Source organism: Gymnodraco acuticeps, unplaced genomic scaffold (assembly GCF_902827175.1).
Source record: "Gymnodraco acuticeps unplaced genomic scaffold, fGymAcu1.1, whole genome shotgun sequence".
NCBI classification, from domain to species: Eukaryota; Metazoa; Chordata; class Actinopteri; order Perciformes; family Bathydraconidae; genus Gymnodraco; species Gymnodraco acuticeps.
The window spans coordinates 393,762-411,504 of record NW_022990869.1 but is presented as its reverse complement, the minus strand read 5'-3'; the positions used below and the strand labels follow the sequence as shown (position 1 = coordinate 411,504).

General features: G+C 39.8%; 1 protein-coding gene across 1 annotated transcript; it reads left to right on the top strand.

Annotated features, from left to right (window-relative positions):
- Nucleotides 1-122: 122 nt before the first annotated feature.
- LOC117557481 (creatine kinase U-type, mitochondrial-like) lies at nt 123-17,725 on the top strand. Its single transcript, XM_034233339.1, has 10 exons — nt 123-318; nt 1,066-1,373; nt 4,784-4,982; nt 5,564-5,659; nt 5,996-6,217; nt 7,767-7,852; nt 11,274-11,397; nt 12,461-12,595; nt 13,768-13,893; nt 16,844-17,725. The coding sequence occupies exons 1-10, from the start codon at nt 157-159 to the stop codon at nt 17,270-17,272; spliced, it is 1,887 nt and encodes a 628-aa protein (XP_034089230.1). The 5' UTR covers nt 123-156; the 3' UTR covers nt 17,273-17,725.
- The last annotated feature ends 18 nt before the right edge of the window (nt 17,726-17,743 follow it).

The window sequence follows — 17,743 nt, the reverse complement described above, 5'->3', positions numbered from 1 at the left end:
TCCTCTTTCTGAGACACACTGACTTCCTTCCTTCCCAAACTGCAGGTCTTTATAACCAGCTGGCCAGTCCATAGTTGATTGCAGGGGGACAAAGACATTGTTCTCTAAGTCGCTTTGATGGAGAAGCACCCCGAACACCCCTTGGGTTTTAAGTGAATGGCACAATCCAACCAGGAAGAAACATCCATAGGCAGGGGTGATTCAGCAGCGGATTCTACATCCGACAAGATTGTGTGTACTCTTTTAAGAGGTGTTGTTGGTTGTGAGGCCTGCAGTTACAGTCTTCATACTCATGCATTCAAACATCAGTGGTGTAAAGTAAGTAAGAACTGAACTTAAGAACACTTTACAGGTACTTGTACTTAACTTGAGTAATCAAATGTGTTGACACTACTAGGTGTACTTTTACTCCACTAAATGTATGTAATACCTTTAGTTACTTTGCAGATCTGGATTAATGATTGTAAATATAACCAAGTGTTAAATCAGACTTTAGTTCCACCTGGAGTAAATTCACAAGCTACCCAGCAGTATACAAAGTCATTCAAACTAGCTGCACCTTTACCAGCTTCAATAAACTCTTTAATGTTCAATAATTATAAAACATGTCATATATATTATTCTGAAATGGGCCAATCTGCATAATGAGTACTTTCAATTTTGGGAGTTTAAGTATATGTTGATGCTGATACTTTGGTATTTTTACTTGAGAAGCATGTTGAATGCAGTACTTCAACAGAGTATTCCCACACAGTAGTACTTCTACTTTTACTTAAGTACACACTCTGAGTACTTCTCCCACTTCTTGAAAACATTATCTTAATCATGCACCGTGCAGTAAATAATGGAAATGCGACATTCAAGTAAAGTACCTCCATTACCTACCATATTCTGTTTCTATTATATTTAATTGTATTTACTTGTACTATTTTATTATTGTGTTGCACTGTTGGAGGAGCCTCAGCCTGTGACTTAAGATTTTAATTGTCATAACTACACTGTAGCTATGCACACATGACAATAAAAGCCTTAAACTTGAAACATGAATTGTCTTTTGTTTTGAAGGATGTGTTTCCGGTGTGTGTTTCTCCGTCCATCTTGACGCCTCTTCGGTTACTCCGGTTCCTCGGGCTGTCATTCCATCAGAGGCTCTTCATCACCTGTCCCACCCTCGTCGTGGGAATAATACGCTTTATTAAACATCAAAACAGAGACAAAAATACAAAAATGGCGAGCAGCTTCTCCAGGATCCTGACCACCCGCCAGAAGATCGGTCTCCTGTCCGCGGTGGGGGGCTCCGCGACGGCTGGGTTTCTGCTGCACCGGGAGCATGTCGGGGCTGGAACTCCGGTCCGCAGGAGTTACCCCGCAAGGTAACGTTTTTATTAACATTTTATGTCCTTTTGATCATTAATTAAGAAGTCCTGATTATTATGCATGTTGTGTAATTTACCTTAATTAAAGAAAATGGTGAAAAAGGCTGGGAGGACATGAAAGTAATGTTAACAGCCTGAAAAAACATGACATTAATACAAGTAAAACCTACAGTTATCACTTAATTGTTTTAAAACCATTGCCATTGCCATTTTTTCTATACTTTATAAAGTGTCTTTGGGTGTTTATGAAAGGCGCCTCCAAATAAAATGTATTATTATTATAATAATAATAATAATTATTATTATTATGTTCTTATCTCACGGTAGGAATATATGCATTATGACTCAGATGCACCTATCGGTCACCTTAAATGAACCGACATCGATAGCTGTTAAGGCTGTTGTCCAGTAGGGATCTTTTGGGGGACCAAATGTGGAAAATCACGTCAAAATCCTTAATAATTGCCATCAAAAAGAGGGCAAAAGATGCATGCATAGCCCTCCTGTTATAATAATGTATTAAATGCGGATTAACTCAGATACATATGACTCATAACTTGTGCTATAGCTGTATAGATGGCATACTGATGGGATGGCTGATGCGTACGTGTCTAACTACATGTCGCATTATATATAGGGGTTCCCAACCAAATGACTCCTGTTGGAAGTTTCCCCCCCCACACCCACACCACACACACACGCACACACACACACACACACACACACACACACACACACACACACACACACACACACACACACACACACACACGCAAGGGGGGGCGCGCAACAGCGGAAATTAAAGTTGAATAGTCTAAAAAATTCTACAACTACTGTCACAAACTGGATGAATGTGAAGTATGTTGTTAAAGGAGGATGAAAGCGTAATTAAGGAGCACTATTGGAGTGACTTTGATGGTTATTGGACTCAGGATTAATTCATTTGGATTCCCGCTGTATGAAGAAATTAAAGGACGGCGCAAGTGGAAACAATTCAGAAAGGGATTAAACTGTTTAAAACACGTGCTCAAAGTAAACCGGATTTTGCCGATGTGTTTATGTGGATTCAAAAATCTTAAATAATCTACAAAATGGAGGAGACTGATCTGATCGGAGCAACTGTGACAAATAATCCAATTGAAACCGGCATGGACAATGACTATGTTTTAAAAATGCGTTTATCCAGAAAAGCCTGGTTTGGACACTTTACGGGCAGAAGAAACATTTCTATTAAAGAAAGAATTATACATTTCTGTCTTTGTATATTACCTACTAACTTGAATTGTTATTCTAATTAATCAATTTTTTTAAAATATCTTTATTGTAATGTAGAGACAAGGCTTTTAGTGACAATCATGTATTGCGTTACAATTATATGTAAAAAGAAAAAAAAGTCTGAATATGATATTTGGCCTCAAATCATCTGAGGCCTGGCGCCCCCCCTGCGATCTTTGGCGCCCCCCCCCAAGGGTGGAACTCCCCCCAGGTTGAGAACCACTGGTCTACTGTATAGATGTTGTTTTTATTTTGTATTTATTACATTTTCAACTAATGTGCAATGTCTCGTTAACAAGTATTTAAACATTTCCTTAAAGTACTCGTTAGCTCCATTTAAAGTCGCATTATTGGATTATCCTTATTTCTTATGGTCAAAGCAGCACGTGAAGGTTCTCAAGATGGAGATGATCTTTATCATAATGGTCAGTTTCATCTATAAGAAGAATGCATATATATGTTGGATGAACGTAGTGGATTAAAAGTATAATATTTTCCTCTGAAATGTGGTAAAGATGAAGTATAGCATGAAATGGTAATACTCAAATACAGTAAGTACCCCAAATGTGTGCGTATGTTCGTACTTAGGTACCTTTTCACCACTGACTAAAGGCGTTGACATTGGTTTGGAGATTAGTCTTTAGGCGCCAACCTTTTGTCTGAGTGACCCAACAGGAACTAATGCCTTTTTCTTATCAAGCCTCATTGACACAATTACCAGGCACCATAATCATAATCTAACTTCATACCCACAGTCCTGCCAGCCGGATACGCCCAATTCCATGTTACTATTAATCATTAAACGTAGAGTCGTGCTAGGGTAAAGATACGGCTGATGGAAAAAATACAATTTATGCTTATGTTGATGAATCATTTTGTTATACTAACTACACTAACATCAAATATGTATATGGTTTATTCATATAGCAGGTTTATTTATGATTGATAGCTGCTAAGATCGCCTAAATTCAGTGTTTAACAGTGAGACATCCATTGTTCCTAAATATATCACTATCGACCCTAACAAGGGCAGATTGATAGCGTTATGAAATCATGCACGAACAAAAGTACACCAATGTGCATATTAGTGGACAAATTACCGTTTTTTTTGGATCATTTCAATCTACATATTTTAGCCTTGCTTGCTTGCCTGTTGTCTGTTGGCAGACAACAGGAACCCATAAGCTACTTAGTCCGTGCTGCCTTGGCAACTTTAGACTTTGTCATGCCAAACCCAATTGAATTCCATCCCTCGCCTTAAGAAGGTTTTTTTTGTTGTGTTTGGATAAAAGCCAGTGTTTGAGAGCAGGGCTTTTTGTTTCCACTCTACCCTGCCTAAAGACTAAATAATTAATGTAAAGACAGCACCGAATATGTCTGTGTTTTCATCAGCAGGATTAATTTACTCTAACATCAAAAATGTAAAGACTGTCTTCTCTATCAGGACTGATGAAGGATATTTTTAACATCTCATGTCAAACATTGCACAGTGTCTTTTCTGCTTGTCAAATGTAATACTTGAGACATTCAGGTGTCTTCTTCAACATACATATATATTTGATTATAACTCAATTTGTTTTTGTAAATATACAATATATTACCAAATGATAAAAGCCTGGTAAAAAAATCCAGGGAAATGTAATTCTGCAAGTTCCTTAAATGTGTGCATTCAAAATACTTTACATTAATATTAATGAATGTGTGTATTATTGGGTTTGGGTAAAACACATTCCTGAGCCTCTCCTTGTGTATCTGATACCATCCTGACCTCAGCAGAGAGAAAAAGCTGTGATCCGCATCTTCAATGATTCTTCCAGCATTGCTCTTGCATCACCTTGTATGATAATCCTGTATGCAGGGTAGAGTGTATTGTATTTCAGCCAAAACATACCCTACACTGTTATCATTACCTCAAATAAAATGAGTAGACACATTTTGCAGCAGGGTGTCCCATAGCCATAAGGAAACAGTTAGCTGTGTACGTGCCATGTGGAAGTGTCCTTGAATGACTCACTCACTATGCACCTGCTCCAAGGACACAGCCCTGTGCCCACACTGCTAAGAAGTCTTTTTTCCCCCTCCCTTAACAATCAATGCAGCCATATGTTATCTTGAAATGTGTATTTGTTCAGTGCGGAGTACCCTGACCTGCGCAAACACAACAACTGCATGGCCTCTCACCTGACTCCGGCCATCTATGCCAAGCTGGTTGACAAGGCGACTCCCAACGGATACACTCTGGACCTGGCCATCCAGACGGGAGTGGACAACCCCGGGCATCCCTTCATCAAGACTGTGGGCATGGTGGCAGGAGACGAGGAGTCCTACGAGGTCAGATATCATAGTTTCCAAACACACAAATACACACACATATACGCTCCTTACCTTTCACTAGAAAGGGTTTGCACATGTCCAAGAGTCATCCTCAGGAACACTAGTAGGAGTTTGCAGTGACAAAGACAACACTGACAGTCTGAAGAGCAAACAATAACATTTATTTTTATTTTTATAGAGGATAGACTGATTTGAAATGACAAAAGAGAGGGGGAGGATGTGCAGAAAAAGTCCATAGGTCAAAGTTGAGCGCCAGTTCAGTAACGCCAGCTATACAAGCCCACCAACATAGACTGCTGTCTACAGGGAAAGCAGCAAAAAGCGTTTTAACAACCTTTAACAACTAAGAGGCCAACAAAATCAATACCATTTTAAGTGTAAGCCACATTTAGAATATTTGTTCCACTTTACGACAAGACGGCAGTCAGATTGTAATTCGACCTTGCAGAACACGTTAGTTGTTGCTTTGATCAGTTAGTTAGTTAGTTGTGTTAATGTGTGATAGTAAATCCGATCTAACTCTTAAAGTTACCAAACGTTATTGCATAAAAACTGTTAATTTCTTGGGTCTGTTTCAGGTTTTTGCAGACCTGCTGGACCCTGTCATCAAAGAGAGGCACAACGGCTACAACCCAAACACCATGAAGCACCCCACCGACCTGGACTCCAGCAAGGTATCATCTCACTGTCAACACAGAAAACAAAAATCAGTTCTATTTGATGTTTCTCATTGTAATGAAGCCACACCTCAGGCCATTATGATTATAATGTATTATTCTTATTCATTTTCTCTCTGTGCTTTTATTTAAGTAATTGGCATGTAAGCTGAGATATACATAGATATCTTGCAGCATGATTAAAGTGAGATTATTGTCACCCATGGAGAGATGTAGGTTATATGTGCAGTAACTATTCTGCACACATTTGTGTACGTACTGTATGCGGGTGTATGTTGTATGTATATATGTTATGTCTGAACGTTTAACAATAACTTCCTGCCCTTGTTTCAGATCCACTCGGGCAACTTTGACCCACGCTACGTGCTGTCGTCCAGGGTGAGAACGGGCCGGAGTATCCGCGGGCTGAGCCTCCCCCCCGCCTGCACCCGGGCGGAGCGACGGGAGGTGGAGCGCGTGGTGGTGGACGCGCTCGCCGGCCTGAAGGACGACCTGGCCGGGAAGTACTACAGTCTGACAGTGATGACCGACGCAGAGCAGCAGCAGCTCATCGACGTGAGTAATGTAGTTGTTATGGACAATCTTGCACTTATGTACATTCCCAAAGATATTATATAAGTGACTGGTATTTTGTATATATTGATTGTTGTGTTTTTATCTGTGCATATGTATAACTGTGTCTGTTGATTGTGTATATATAGGATATACATATTGTACACATATTTGTATATTTGTATTCGGGATTGTGGGAAACGGTATTTCGATCTCTCTGTCTGTACACACAAACTGAAAGATTGACAATAAAGTTGACTTTGACTAAAGCAAGGAGGATGCTCAGTGCTTACTGTGAATATGTTGCACATTATCGAGGAACCACCTTTTTACTTGCAGTGCTATTGCAACACTTAAACTCCTGCTCGTCACAATAATTGTTTGTATAAAGAAAGGTGAGCAGTGTTTTAGTAAACAACCTTTTGACAAAATATTTGTACAGAAAGCGATAGCCTTAAAGTACAAGTTCAATGTTATTCATAACTAAAAGTCAAGTGAGATATAACACTAGAACAGTTTACTGTATCATACCACCAAACTCTCTTGAGAAACATATTGTAAATTGCATATTTACATCTCGTTATCTGTAGTTTTAAAATGGTAGAAGTAGTGGATCTACATGATCTGTCAGAGGGTCATGCTAGGACACTTTCAGATATGTACTACAGTCTGACACAGATGACAGACGCAGAGCAGCAACAGCTCATCGATGTGAGCAAAGCAGAGAGGCTGCCATGTCAAAGTCAACTTTATTATCAACCTTTCAGTTTGTGTGTACAGACAGAGAGATCGAAATACCGTTTCCCACAATCCCGAATACAAAAATACAAATATATATAAAAAGATGTTTAAAATATGTATATCCTATATATACACAATCAACAGACACATTCATACATAAGCACACATTAAGATAAAAACACAACGATCAATATATACAAAATAACAGTCACTTCAATATCTTTGGGAATGTACATCAGTGCAAGATTGTCCATAGCAGCGTAAAAAGTGTCTGGTGCTGGAATTGAGTGTCTGAGTGTGTGTGGGGTGTTATAGTCCAGTGGGGGCCTATGTGTGTGTGTACATGATGATGTTGTGCATTATGTTTAATGTCTGTTTCCTTGTATCTTGTCTTGAATATTTGTCCTTGTTGATGTTGCAAATGGAGCTGCTGTGATGCAAGAAACATTTCCGATTTGAACTGACAATACATGTATTATTGGATCGATGTATAGTATTGCATGGAGGTACCACTTGTGACTTGCAGTGCTAATGCGAATGTAAACTTGAGGGGGAAAAGGAAAGTTAGCAGTGTTTAGTGGAAACCCATTTGACACCTTTTAGATATAACAATAATACATTGACTGCAGTTTTAATAATAGAACAACATTAGTTATTTTTCTTATTAAACAAACTATGAGAAAGATTGATCATGTTATTGAGTAACCAAGTTTCACACCTTGTTTCTGTCTTCATGTGATAAAACGATCCAAGTTAGCCATTGATGTTAGCACTTTAATATTAAAACGTCTGTTATCTGTATTTACAATAGGACCACTTCCTGTTTGACAAGCCCGTGTCTCCCCTCCTGACCTGCTCAGGCATGGCTCGTGATTGGCCAGATGCACGTGGTATCTGGTGAGTAATACCTGATTATAAAAGTTCTGATTGAGAAAACCTTATTCTTCTGAAACTTCAAGACAAGGCAGGGTATTATTAGCAAATATTAATTCTTTCATATACGTACACTTGCTACCAAAGCAATTGATCATGCGTGAACTGAAATGGGTGCATGAACAATTTTTCCAGAACTAATTTGAGATGTGAATACCGTTAACAACTCATGGTCATTTTGTTGTAAAGGGTCCCAGGATAGACCCTTGTGGAACTCCTCAGAAAACTTTCTTTCAAAGGATGTAAATCTTTAAATGAAAACATAGGAGCTCCTATCCAAGAAGTTAAAATTAAGTTACAGATCACAAATGGATGCTATTCTATATTGTTTTGTGTGTGGTTTATCGTGACAAAATGTGTTTCTGGAGACACCGTCTGTGTCAGTTATATATATATATATAGAGAGCATTCTCAATTCCTACACCATTTTCTCGAATGGTGTTTTTGTCTCTTACATGACGGTTATGTTTTGACCCGAGTAACATAATCAGTTATCTGAGACAGAGGGCATTTCATTTGATGTTTGTGTTTTAAATTGATTTATTCTCGGAGGTTAATTCGGACATCCGCTATGATTTGTAAGAACCTTTGTCTGAAACTGGCTGCAGTTCTTTAAAAAGAAATCCTCCAATTCTCCCAAATCAGGCAAATTGTCCAATGCCTATAGTTTTTCATATTTATCATTTGTAATGCCTTTCAATCTGGAACTTTCTGGCATTTAATTACCTTTACATTTTAATTTATTGCAGCAGTAATGTCCTGATTGCTAAGGCTATGGTAGAGATGTATAAGCGATGCAGACAATACTCCCTCAGCCCTGAGTTTCGGCTTGTGTCCAAAAATAGCCCAATGCAACGCCTCAGCCAAACAAGATCAATCAGCAGCTCCCTCTCCTCTCCCTCTGCCTCTCCTTAATAATTCACCTTCACTTCACCCCTCCCTCATCTCTTCTTTCAGGTCTATTGGCAGCTTTCTCTTTCCCTCTCTGTCTCCCCTCCTCTCTACTTTCATTTTTGCACTTCCCATATGTCATGCTCTACTTTCTCTCATTTGTGCATATCATCCCCCACACTTCTACTTCGTCATGTTCTTTTTCTGTCATCCTGTTCTACTTTCTTCGTACTCCTCTCTCTTCCTTTCCCCAGCCGGCTGTCTTCTTAACCTATCCATTACCTTATTAAATCCCTAACAATGTTAAGTAGGTCAGTGTGGACCAAAAGTCTTTGTAGTGCCTGACAGTGGCTATGTGCATTTCACAATTTAAAATCTCATGTAAAAAGTTCACAGCTTGCCCCTAGATGGATGGTAGGAGAGGTCATCGGGTCATTAAGGTCTAATGGATGCTTCCTCTGGGGAGCATGAATGTGTTCAGCAAACGTCATTCTACTTTGCTTTTCACAATTGTTATTTAATTATTTGTAAGTAGAAATATTATCCCTACTGTTGCAGTTTAGGAAAGGTCTGTACTGAAAAAAAGATTTTTAATCAATGATTTTATCACTGAGCACAATCTCGATTTTATGTTTTATCTGAAACTTGGATAGACCAAAATAATCTTATCGAATCAACCCCTCCCAACTCTAGTTTTACGAGTCAGGAAAGAATGCATAAGAAAGAAGGTGGAGTTGCTATTTTGTTCAATGATTCCCTTCAATGCAAGAAGACATCTTATGGGAACTTTGCTTCTTTTGAATATGTGGCCCTTCAGCTGAAATGCTCCTCCGAGCTCTGTTCCTAAATATCTATAGACCACCCAAATACTGTGAAAGCTTTTTTGATGACTTTACTGAACTGCTGTCTATAGCTGCATCTCACTTCGGTTAAATTGATTCCTTGCGTCCCTCACTTGCGTCGTTTCCCTGCGACTAGTCCCTCCCACCAGGGAAGCATGGATAGACGCAAGGAAACCACGAGAAGCAGGGAAATGAGTTTTAAGAGCAATGGGACGTCGTTTCCTCCGGAGCGTCACGTGAAGCGATGTCCGTTTGTGATGACGCCGCACAGCTGATCGTCTGACAGCAGCCAGATCAGTGCATGCGCTGCATCGTCCAATCAGTGAGCGGTACACAGTAAGGGGGCGGGGCGAGTGTCTGAGGATTTCACCGGAGGATGGTCTGGTAGTTCCTCGATTATCACTCCTCCGTTATCGCTCCTCGGTCCTCCGGGCAGAAATAAGGCCACTTCCGGTGATACCGAGCCCGAGGAGCGAGGAAATGAAAAATAAGAGAAGTGAGACGCAGCCTATAGTGTGTATTGACTTTGACCATCTAGTCATTGTTGGTGATTTGAACATCCGTTGACAACCCCCCACCTTCATGTGTACTCAGGTCTCTCTTGAAAATAAGATTGAGTGTTTAATATCTGTAATATGATGAATACATATAGAGTCTAAAAATCATTTAGTATACTGGAGAACCTTAATTTCTGCAAAAATGAATCCATCCCACAGTTGTTGAACTTTTTTTTACCCTCCATAGAGGCCCATTGCTGAGATAAACATGTCAATACAACACTTTTTAAGCGTTTCTCTTTTGTTCACAAAGTGATATTTATGAGTTTTGAGTAATCCATACAAGACATTTTACTTTGTTCTTTTTACTTGATTTTTACAAGGATGTCTAGTTCCTTTTAAAGTAAATTAAATCAATACTGAATTACAAGGCTTTGCAAGCACAGTGCAGCCTTGCAGACTACTTTGAGAAACCCAGCTGTCAATGACCTGCGGCGGAAAATAGCATTTGATCTGATAACTGATGGTTCATAGTCTCCTTTCTACTTATCAATGTCATATTGATCCATTAATAGATAAACCCAATCTTCCATCAGTAATTATTAACTTATCCTACAATAGGACTTTATGAATAACTCAGCCTGGGGGAAATGTTTCAAACATTGATTTGTGTGTAACAGGGGTCTCCAACACGTTGAAAGTAGCTCTCAGATGAAGAAAGGTTGGAGACCCCTGGTGTATAAAGCTTCATATTTGTATTTGGAGTAAAAGGAATCTGTGTTCAAGAATACTGGTAACTGCATCGAAATAAATGCCCCCGACTGGGTGCTGCTCCTTGATAGTTATAATGGGGCGGATAACCCTAACCCCCAGGGAAAGACATTGTATAACTCAATATTACATTATTGCACACAATGTACAACAATATTTTGTATTACTGCCGATTTGTATTCCATATTTTATTCCATTTCTTTGTAAATGCCGTTATATTTTATATTTATTATTATTTTTTATATTTTTCTAGTTCCCTATCTGTGTTTTTAAATCTTGTTTTACTTTTATGTTTGCACCAAGACACCAAGTCAAATTCCTCGTACGTGTAAACCTGCCTGGTAATAAACCTGTTTCTGATTCTGATCATTTATCTCTGTGCAGGCACAACAACGAGAAGACGTTCCTGGTTTGGGTGAATGAGGAGGATCACACCAGGGTCATCTCCATGGAGAAGGGAGGAAACATGAAGCGGGTCTTTGAGAGGTTCTGCAACGGCCTCAAGGAGGTAAAGCTGTGTTTGTGTAAGAGTTTGGACTGTTGATGTTAAGAGGAGAGAGAGAGAGGCTGTGATGAAGACAAAGGACACGGTACTTTCCATTATTTTAAGGTTTTTTACCCTTATCTGTATTCTCTATGTATCTAATATATCTCAGGATGTTACTAAATAAAAAGGGATCACTGTGAACGTGACGTATGATAGTACACGTTGAAGATCCAATGGGGATACTGAATGGCGGTTCCGATTGATCTCAATCAGTAATGCATGACGCAGACCCAACGTTTCGTTGCTCTGATTGGCTGTAGGTCTATTCAAATTGCATTCGAAGGCATTTTGATCTGACCGTGGCCGCGCTGATATTATAACGCCAGAGAATTTCCACACCTTTAGTGTATAAAACTCCCCTACTACTCTTAGACTATTCCTTGCACCCCTCTTCTAGCATAAGCCTGAATGATCTCAACCATATTGCATCAGTAACGTGCACAGCAGGATCAGTTTCTCAACATTTTGCATTTAATTTAATTTAATTTAATTTGCTTACTTTAACATAATTTGTCATGGTGGGGCTAAGGTGGGGCTAAGGTGGGGCTAAGCCATTTCTTGGTATGGCTGTAGCCTACCCCAGCCATACCCTGGCGCCGCCACTGACTGTAGGGATTGTTTTAGTTTAATACACAGTCAAAATGTCTCATTGCAGCATTACCCATAATCCCCTCTGTTTCAGCCCTGTTTAAAAAGTGCTGATTACTTTAGATGAAAATAAGGAGCCCCTCCCCACGCCCCTCTGAGAGAGATTTGGTTACAAAGAACACAATGGTGCTCTAGGAGGAGATCCAGGTGATAAGGTGGGGGGGGGGTTACCTTGGTTGGTGATTGGCTAATAGTTACACAAGCCAAAAAATCGTTCTGACATCATAAAGTGGCCACAATCTGATCAGCTCATTTTCAGACAGGTTTTTATAGAAATGGATCAGGACAAAAAGTCATGTTGATGTAGAAGAGACATGATAACGTGGATTTTGCATAATAGGTGACCTTTAATTGATTGCCTGTGTGTGTCTCTCAGGTGGAGCGTCTGATCCAGGAGAGAGGCTGGGAGTTCATGTGGAACGAGAAGCTGGGGTACATCCTCACCTGCCCCTCCAACCTGGGCACGGGCCTGAGGGCCGGCGTGCACGTCAAGCTGCCGCTGATGAGCAGGGTAACACAGCAGCATTAATAGAAGGAACAAACTATTTATATTCCTATTTCAGCAGATCATGAGGCATCTTTTGTGCCACTATATTACTTGTTTCGCACGTTAAAAATCAGAGCTGCTGCATGGTGTTTAACATCAAAGTATTACGTTCTGATATTATAAGTAGTAAGTGTCAAAAAAGCATGAAATCTTATTGATCTTTGCTGTATAGTATTTTCTCTATTACAGATAAGTATGAGTTAATTCTGTTTCATCTCTACTGTTTATGTCTTTTACAAAAGGCACAATTAGTTGTTAATAATAATGCATTTTATTTATGGGCGCCTTTCAAACTCTCAAGGACACCTTACAGAGCATAATTAAAAACAAGCAACAAAGGTCAAACAGTAATTCGAGACTTAAAAAACAAAGATTTAAAAACAACAATCAGTTTAGAGGAATTATGATGTAGAATACGCCAGTTTGAAAAGGTGGGTTTTCAGGCAGGATTTGAAGGTTGAGAGTGAGTCCACATTGCGGATGTCTTGGGAGAGAGTTCCAGAGACGGGGGGCAGAGTGGCTGAAGGCTCTTGACCCCATGGTGGTCAGGCGGGCAGAAGGTGCAGTGAGTTGTTACAGCAAAAGATGGCTCACCTACATTTTCATAGTACAATTCACTGCTGTTCTAAATATGGACACGTGCATTGTCAGGACTACATAATCAAGAAGCTCGCAAATGGGGAACTTTGCTAACACAGCCAAACATTAAGCACAAGTCATAGCAAGCTAGCTGAGATAACGTAAGCCAGCTCAGCGTGTGCCTGTTAACGCACGAAGCTCTCGCCAACAACTAAAAGACAGTCCAGAGGTTTACTCTTGTCCGGGTCTAATAATAGCACATTGATCATTATGCTAATTAAAGTGCTTTGAAGCTGTATAGAATAATAATAATAATAAAGCTTTATTTATATAGCACGTTTCATACAACTCATGCAGCTCAAAGTGCTTTACAAAATGACACATCACAAGTTAAAAACAAACAACAAGAACTTCCCCTCAGACTGACAGATGAGACACAAGACAACTGAGTCGATGCAACAATATCAAACCCCATCAAACAAAGTGAACATATAGGTTCAACAGAAATACAAATAAAAAGATTAATAATAAAAGAACTCCTCTCCCCCACCCCCAAGGACCCCCGCCTGAGTAAGATCCTGGACAACCTGCGCCTGCAGAAGAGAGGGACGGGTGGTGTTGACACCGCTGCTGTGGGCGGGACGTACGACATCTCCAACCTGGACCGCCTGGGACTGTCTGAGGTGAGAGGCTGTGTATAATAATACGTTTATTTAGTATAGCACCTTTCACAGAAATATAATTCACAAAGTGCTTCACAAGAAAGATCAAAAGTAAAAATGAAGACCACAGAAACATGAATACAACATGAGGCAGAAACTTAAGGTTAACATAAAACACAACACAGACCACGTGGAGTCCTGAGAGGAACACACGTGAGAACAGAACACATCACACATCTCAAGTAGAAACAAAAGCCAATGTCAAAAGTAGGTCTTCAGTAGTTTTTTAAAAGCTTCTACAGAGACTGCAGAGCGGATGTCTGTAGGGAGAGCGTGTTGGAGCTCCACCTGAAAGGCACAGTCACCTTTAGTTTTTAGACGAGACCGTGGGAGAGCCAGTAGGCTGAAGACCTAAGTGACCTAGTGGCGATGTAAGGATGGGGAAGGTCACTTATATACTCCGGTGCATTTCCACGCAGTAGCTTGATGTAAGCTGAGTGAAGGCGAAGGGTGCGAGGAGCAATTATCTACGTTTCATTCAGTGGGTAAAGCACAAAGCATGTTTCTGTTCACATCTATGGATTAACTAACCAATAGCACTGGCTTGCAGTTGTGTTGTCCATATGATTGACTGGTGGAGATGTATCAGTGCATTTCAGGGCAGGAAATATGCATGCTTTCTCAGTTAATCACCCCTATACAAACACAGATTCAATCTTTCATTTCAAACCTTTATTTAACGAGATTGGTCCCTTGAGATCATAGATCTCTTTTTCAAGGGAGACCTGCAGCATATAGGTTCCACATGAAACATAAAACAATAAAGGACATCATACATTATATTTACAGGATACATTTACATAGTTATAGACATTTACAAGTGCCCATAGTATCAACGAGCATTTCATTTAGCCTAGCTTTAAAAACATGCAGAGGAATGAGATTGCTCAGTTTCAATTCTTGCTGAAGACTGTTCCAAGCAAGTGGAGCTGCACACATAAAAGCTGTCTTACCTAAGACAGTCCTTGCTCTTGGCACATCTAACAATACTACATCATGCGATCTCAGACAATAGCTGCTTGCAACTCTCTGTGTTATCAGAGAGTTGATATAATACGGGAGTTTACCCAACAAAGCTTTATAAATAAACGTGTACCAATGACTGAGCCTCTTACAGTAAGTGATGACAATATTTATTGCGTCAGCTTTTATCAGTTACCATGTTGCCTTGAAGACATTAGTAATGAATATTAAAACTGCACCAATGCCAAATGAATGTTTAGTCCCAACAATTTATTTTTGGAACTTAAGTAGCAATTGCATTTTTGCACAAAAGAAAGAGGGGTTTTTGTTCCAGACCAAAAGGAGCTAAATCTGTTTTTACGAATTGCAAGAGGAGAGGATAAAGGGAGTAGAGGAAGAGGAGAGGAAGAAGGAGGAAGAAGAAGGAAGAAGAGAGAAGTGTTCTTGTGCAGTCTGTACTTGTAGTTAGTATTTGTCATGTCCTTGTTCGTCATACAGTACAATGGAGCTGCTCTCTATTGTTGGGAGTGTGTGGTCATTTATTTAATTCTGATTACATGGAGAGAGGAGATGGCTCTTCACTTAGTGCTCAGTAACATGCTGCAGATTCTAATTCATCTCATTGTAGATGTCTCTTTGCTATTGACTGAACACAAGCAGCAAGTGTGAATTAAATCTAGGACTTTTAGAGATAAATGTTGGAAGTAGAAAAGAGGCCGTCTGACTCCAACATGTTTTTTGTGAGTGTGGGCTGTTTGTGTCTTCCATCATTCAGACGTGTTTCCACTCAGGAGAGGAGCACTTTGAAGGTGGAGTCAACAAAGTCATAAATGAATGAACAGATAAAGCAGGGACAGCTGGAGGAGGAGAATAATGATTAGAGCAGAGACAGTGTCCTGGGTGTGGAAACACTTTGGAAAAGAGCTCTTGAGTCCTAAAAAAGTATGTTCATGATGGTCTAATTCAGTGAGGAGATTTAGTTGTGAACACATCAAGATTTGACAACTTAAAAGCGTACAGGGACGTAAAAAGCCTGTTTATGTAAGTGCGTTTTTAAAAGAGATTTAAAAAATGTATCTGATTTGCAAGCCCACTTTCCTCAGTTCCTCATTGCAGTATGATCCACAGTGCAGGGGACATAATAGAGAAAGCCTAGTGAAAGTGAAAGTACTATCCAAATCTGGCTGTAAAAATAATTATTGTTGGAAATTCTTCCTCTGTGAGAAACTACATAATCTGCAACTATAGTTTATCAACTTTACTGATGCGGCAGTTTTAATGAGAGCAGCCGGCACGTGTCTGTTTTAGAGGTGGGCTTTACTTTGACGTTTGTTTAGAGGAGGCATTCTTTAAAAGGTTATTGAACGCTTGCTGATGCCGTCCGGCTGCTTGGTTCAGAGCGTAGACTGCTTGTGTTTATATTTGTCCTTACTTTAGTAGTGAGAGGTTTGCAGATGTCTGGGCTACAAACTGCTCTGTGCTCGCAGCGACAGACAGTACTTGGATAAAGCTTTGCATTCTGTACCTTTTTTAATTAGGGCTAAAAGATGTTGTTGGGAACCAAAGAAATATGAATTATGTGTTTAAGACATAACAATATTCTGCTTTAATAAATCACATGTTAACCATAAATGAAATGATTTGTATCATGCTGGGAGACTATTGTTGAGTGGTGCAATGAGGGACTGAGCAAATCAATAAATACATCATCCAAATAAGATTTGAGACATTTAAAATAGTACAAATCAATATGTTGTGATCTTTGTTGATTTGTTGACATTCTAAAAATGGGAAAATTCTGAAAAACATAATTGGGGAATGCATTTGAAACCAAAAATATGCATAAAATTAAAAAAAACCTCACTCAATTCATAATTTGTGTACATTGATGATCATATTTTTATTTCAAAATGACTTAAACGTGACATGCCCCGCCCCCCCCACATAGGTCCAGCTGGTGCAGACGGTGATTGACGGCGTGAACTACCTGATCGAGTGTGAGAAGAGACTGGAGAAGGGCCAGGACATCAAGGTGCCCCCCCCCACCCCACAAACTATTCAAGTAGACACTGACCCCTCCCCCCCCCACCCCACAAACCTCTGGGCACACACCTGCACAACCCCCCCCCCCCCCTGCTCTGTTCCCATAGATATGATCAATATCTATGTAACCTCTCATTTCTCCCACTACTTATCTCATCACCTTCCCTACAGTATGCCTCTCTATAATATAATCTACATATATAACATATATATGATCAATCAAACCCGGATTACTGCATTCTTTCGGATGCTTTTGAAGGGTTTTTATATGAAACTCAAGATTAAACGTAGCTATAAAATGGCAGCAAACATTTATGAAGGATGCACAAACTGAAGGCTGTTGTAAAGGAGCAAAAATGGCCGCCTGTATGCCCAGTCTAAAATGGCCGAACATTATCTCTGCTTCTGAAAACACTCCTGTCCACTAAACCTGGCTGTACCTCGCCTCAGTCTCTTCCTTACGCATGTCCTATACTCAGAATATCACCCCCCCCCTCCTCCTCCTCCCTGTGTGATGGTGCCTCATCTTATTATGTGATGCTTGTGTAAGTCCATCCATTTGTGCTCCATCGTAGATTGTGTTTCTTTTCACTGTAAATGGTTTTGAATGCAGATTAACCGACTGAAGAGACTCCAGAGGATTTGTATGTTTGGTGACACACTGCTGTCAAACTGTTGAAACACACACTAGCCGGGCTGAACTGTAAACAGAAGCAATATAATTTCAGCTCATCTTGAATGTCACACTATAATATGTTTTATTAAAGAAACCCTCTATTTAACAGTACATCCTCTGGCTCTCTCT

Coding starts and splice junctions, on each gene's coding strand:
- LOC117557481 (XM_034233339.1), top strand. CDS start 157: ATGGCACAATCCAACCAGGAAGAAACATCCATAGGCAGGGGTGATTCA. Junction 1,374..4,783: donor CGCAGGAGTTACCCCGCAAG/GTAACGTTTTTA, acceptor GTATTTGTTCAG/TGCGGAGTACCCTGACCTGC. Junction 4,983..5,563: donor GAGACGAGGAGTCCTACGAG/GTCAGATATCAT, acceptor GGTCTGTTTCAG/GTTTTTGCAGACCTGCTGGA.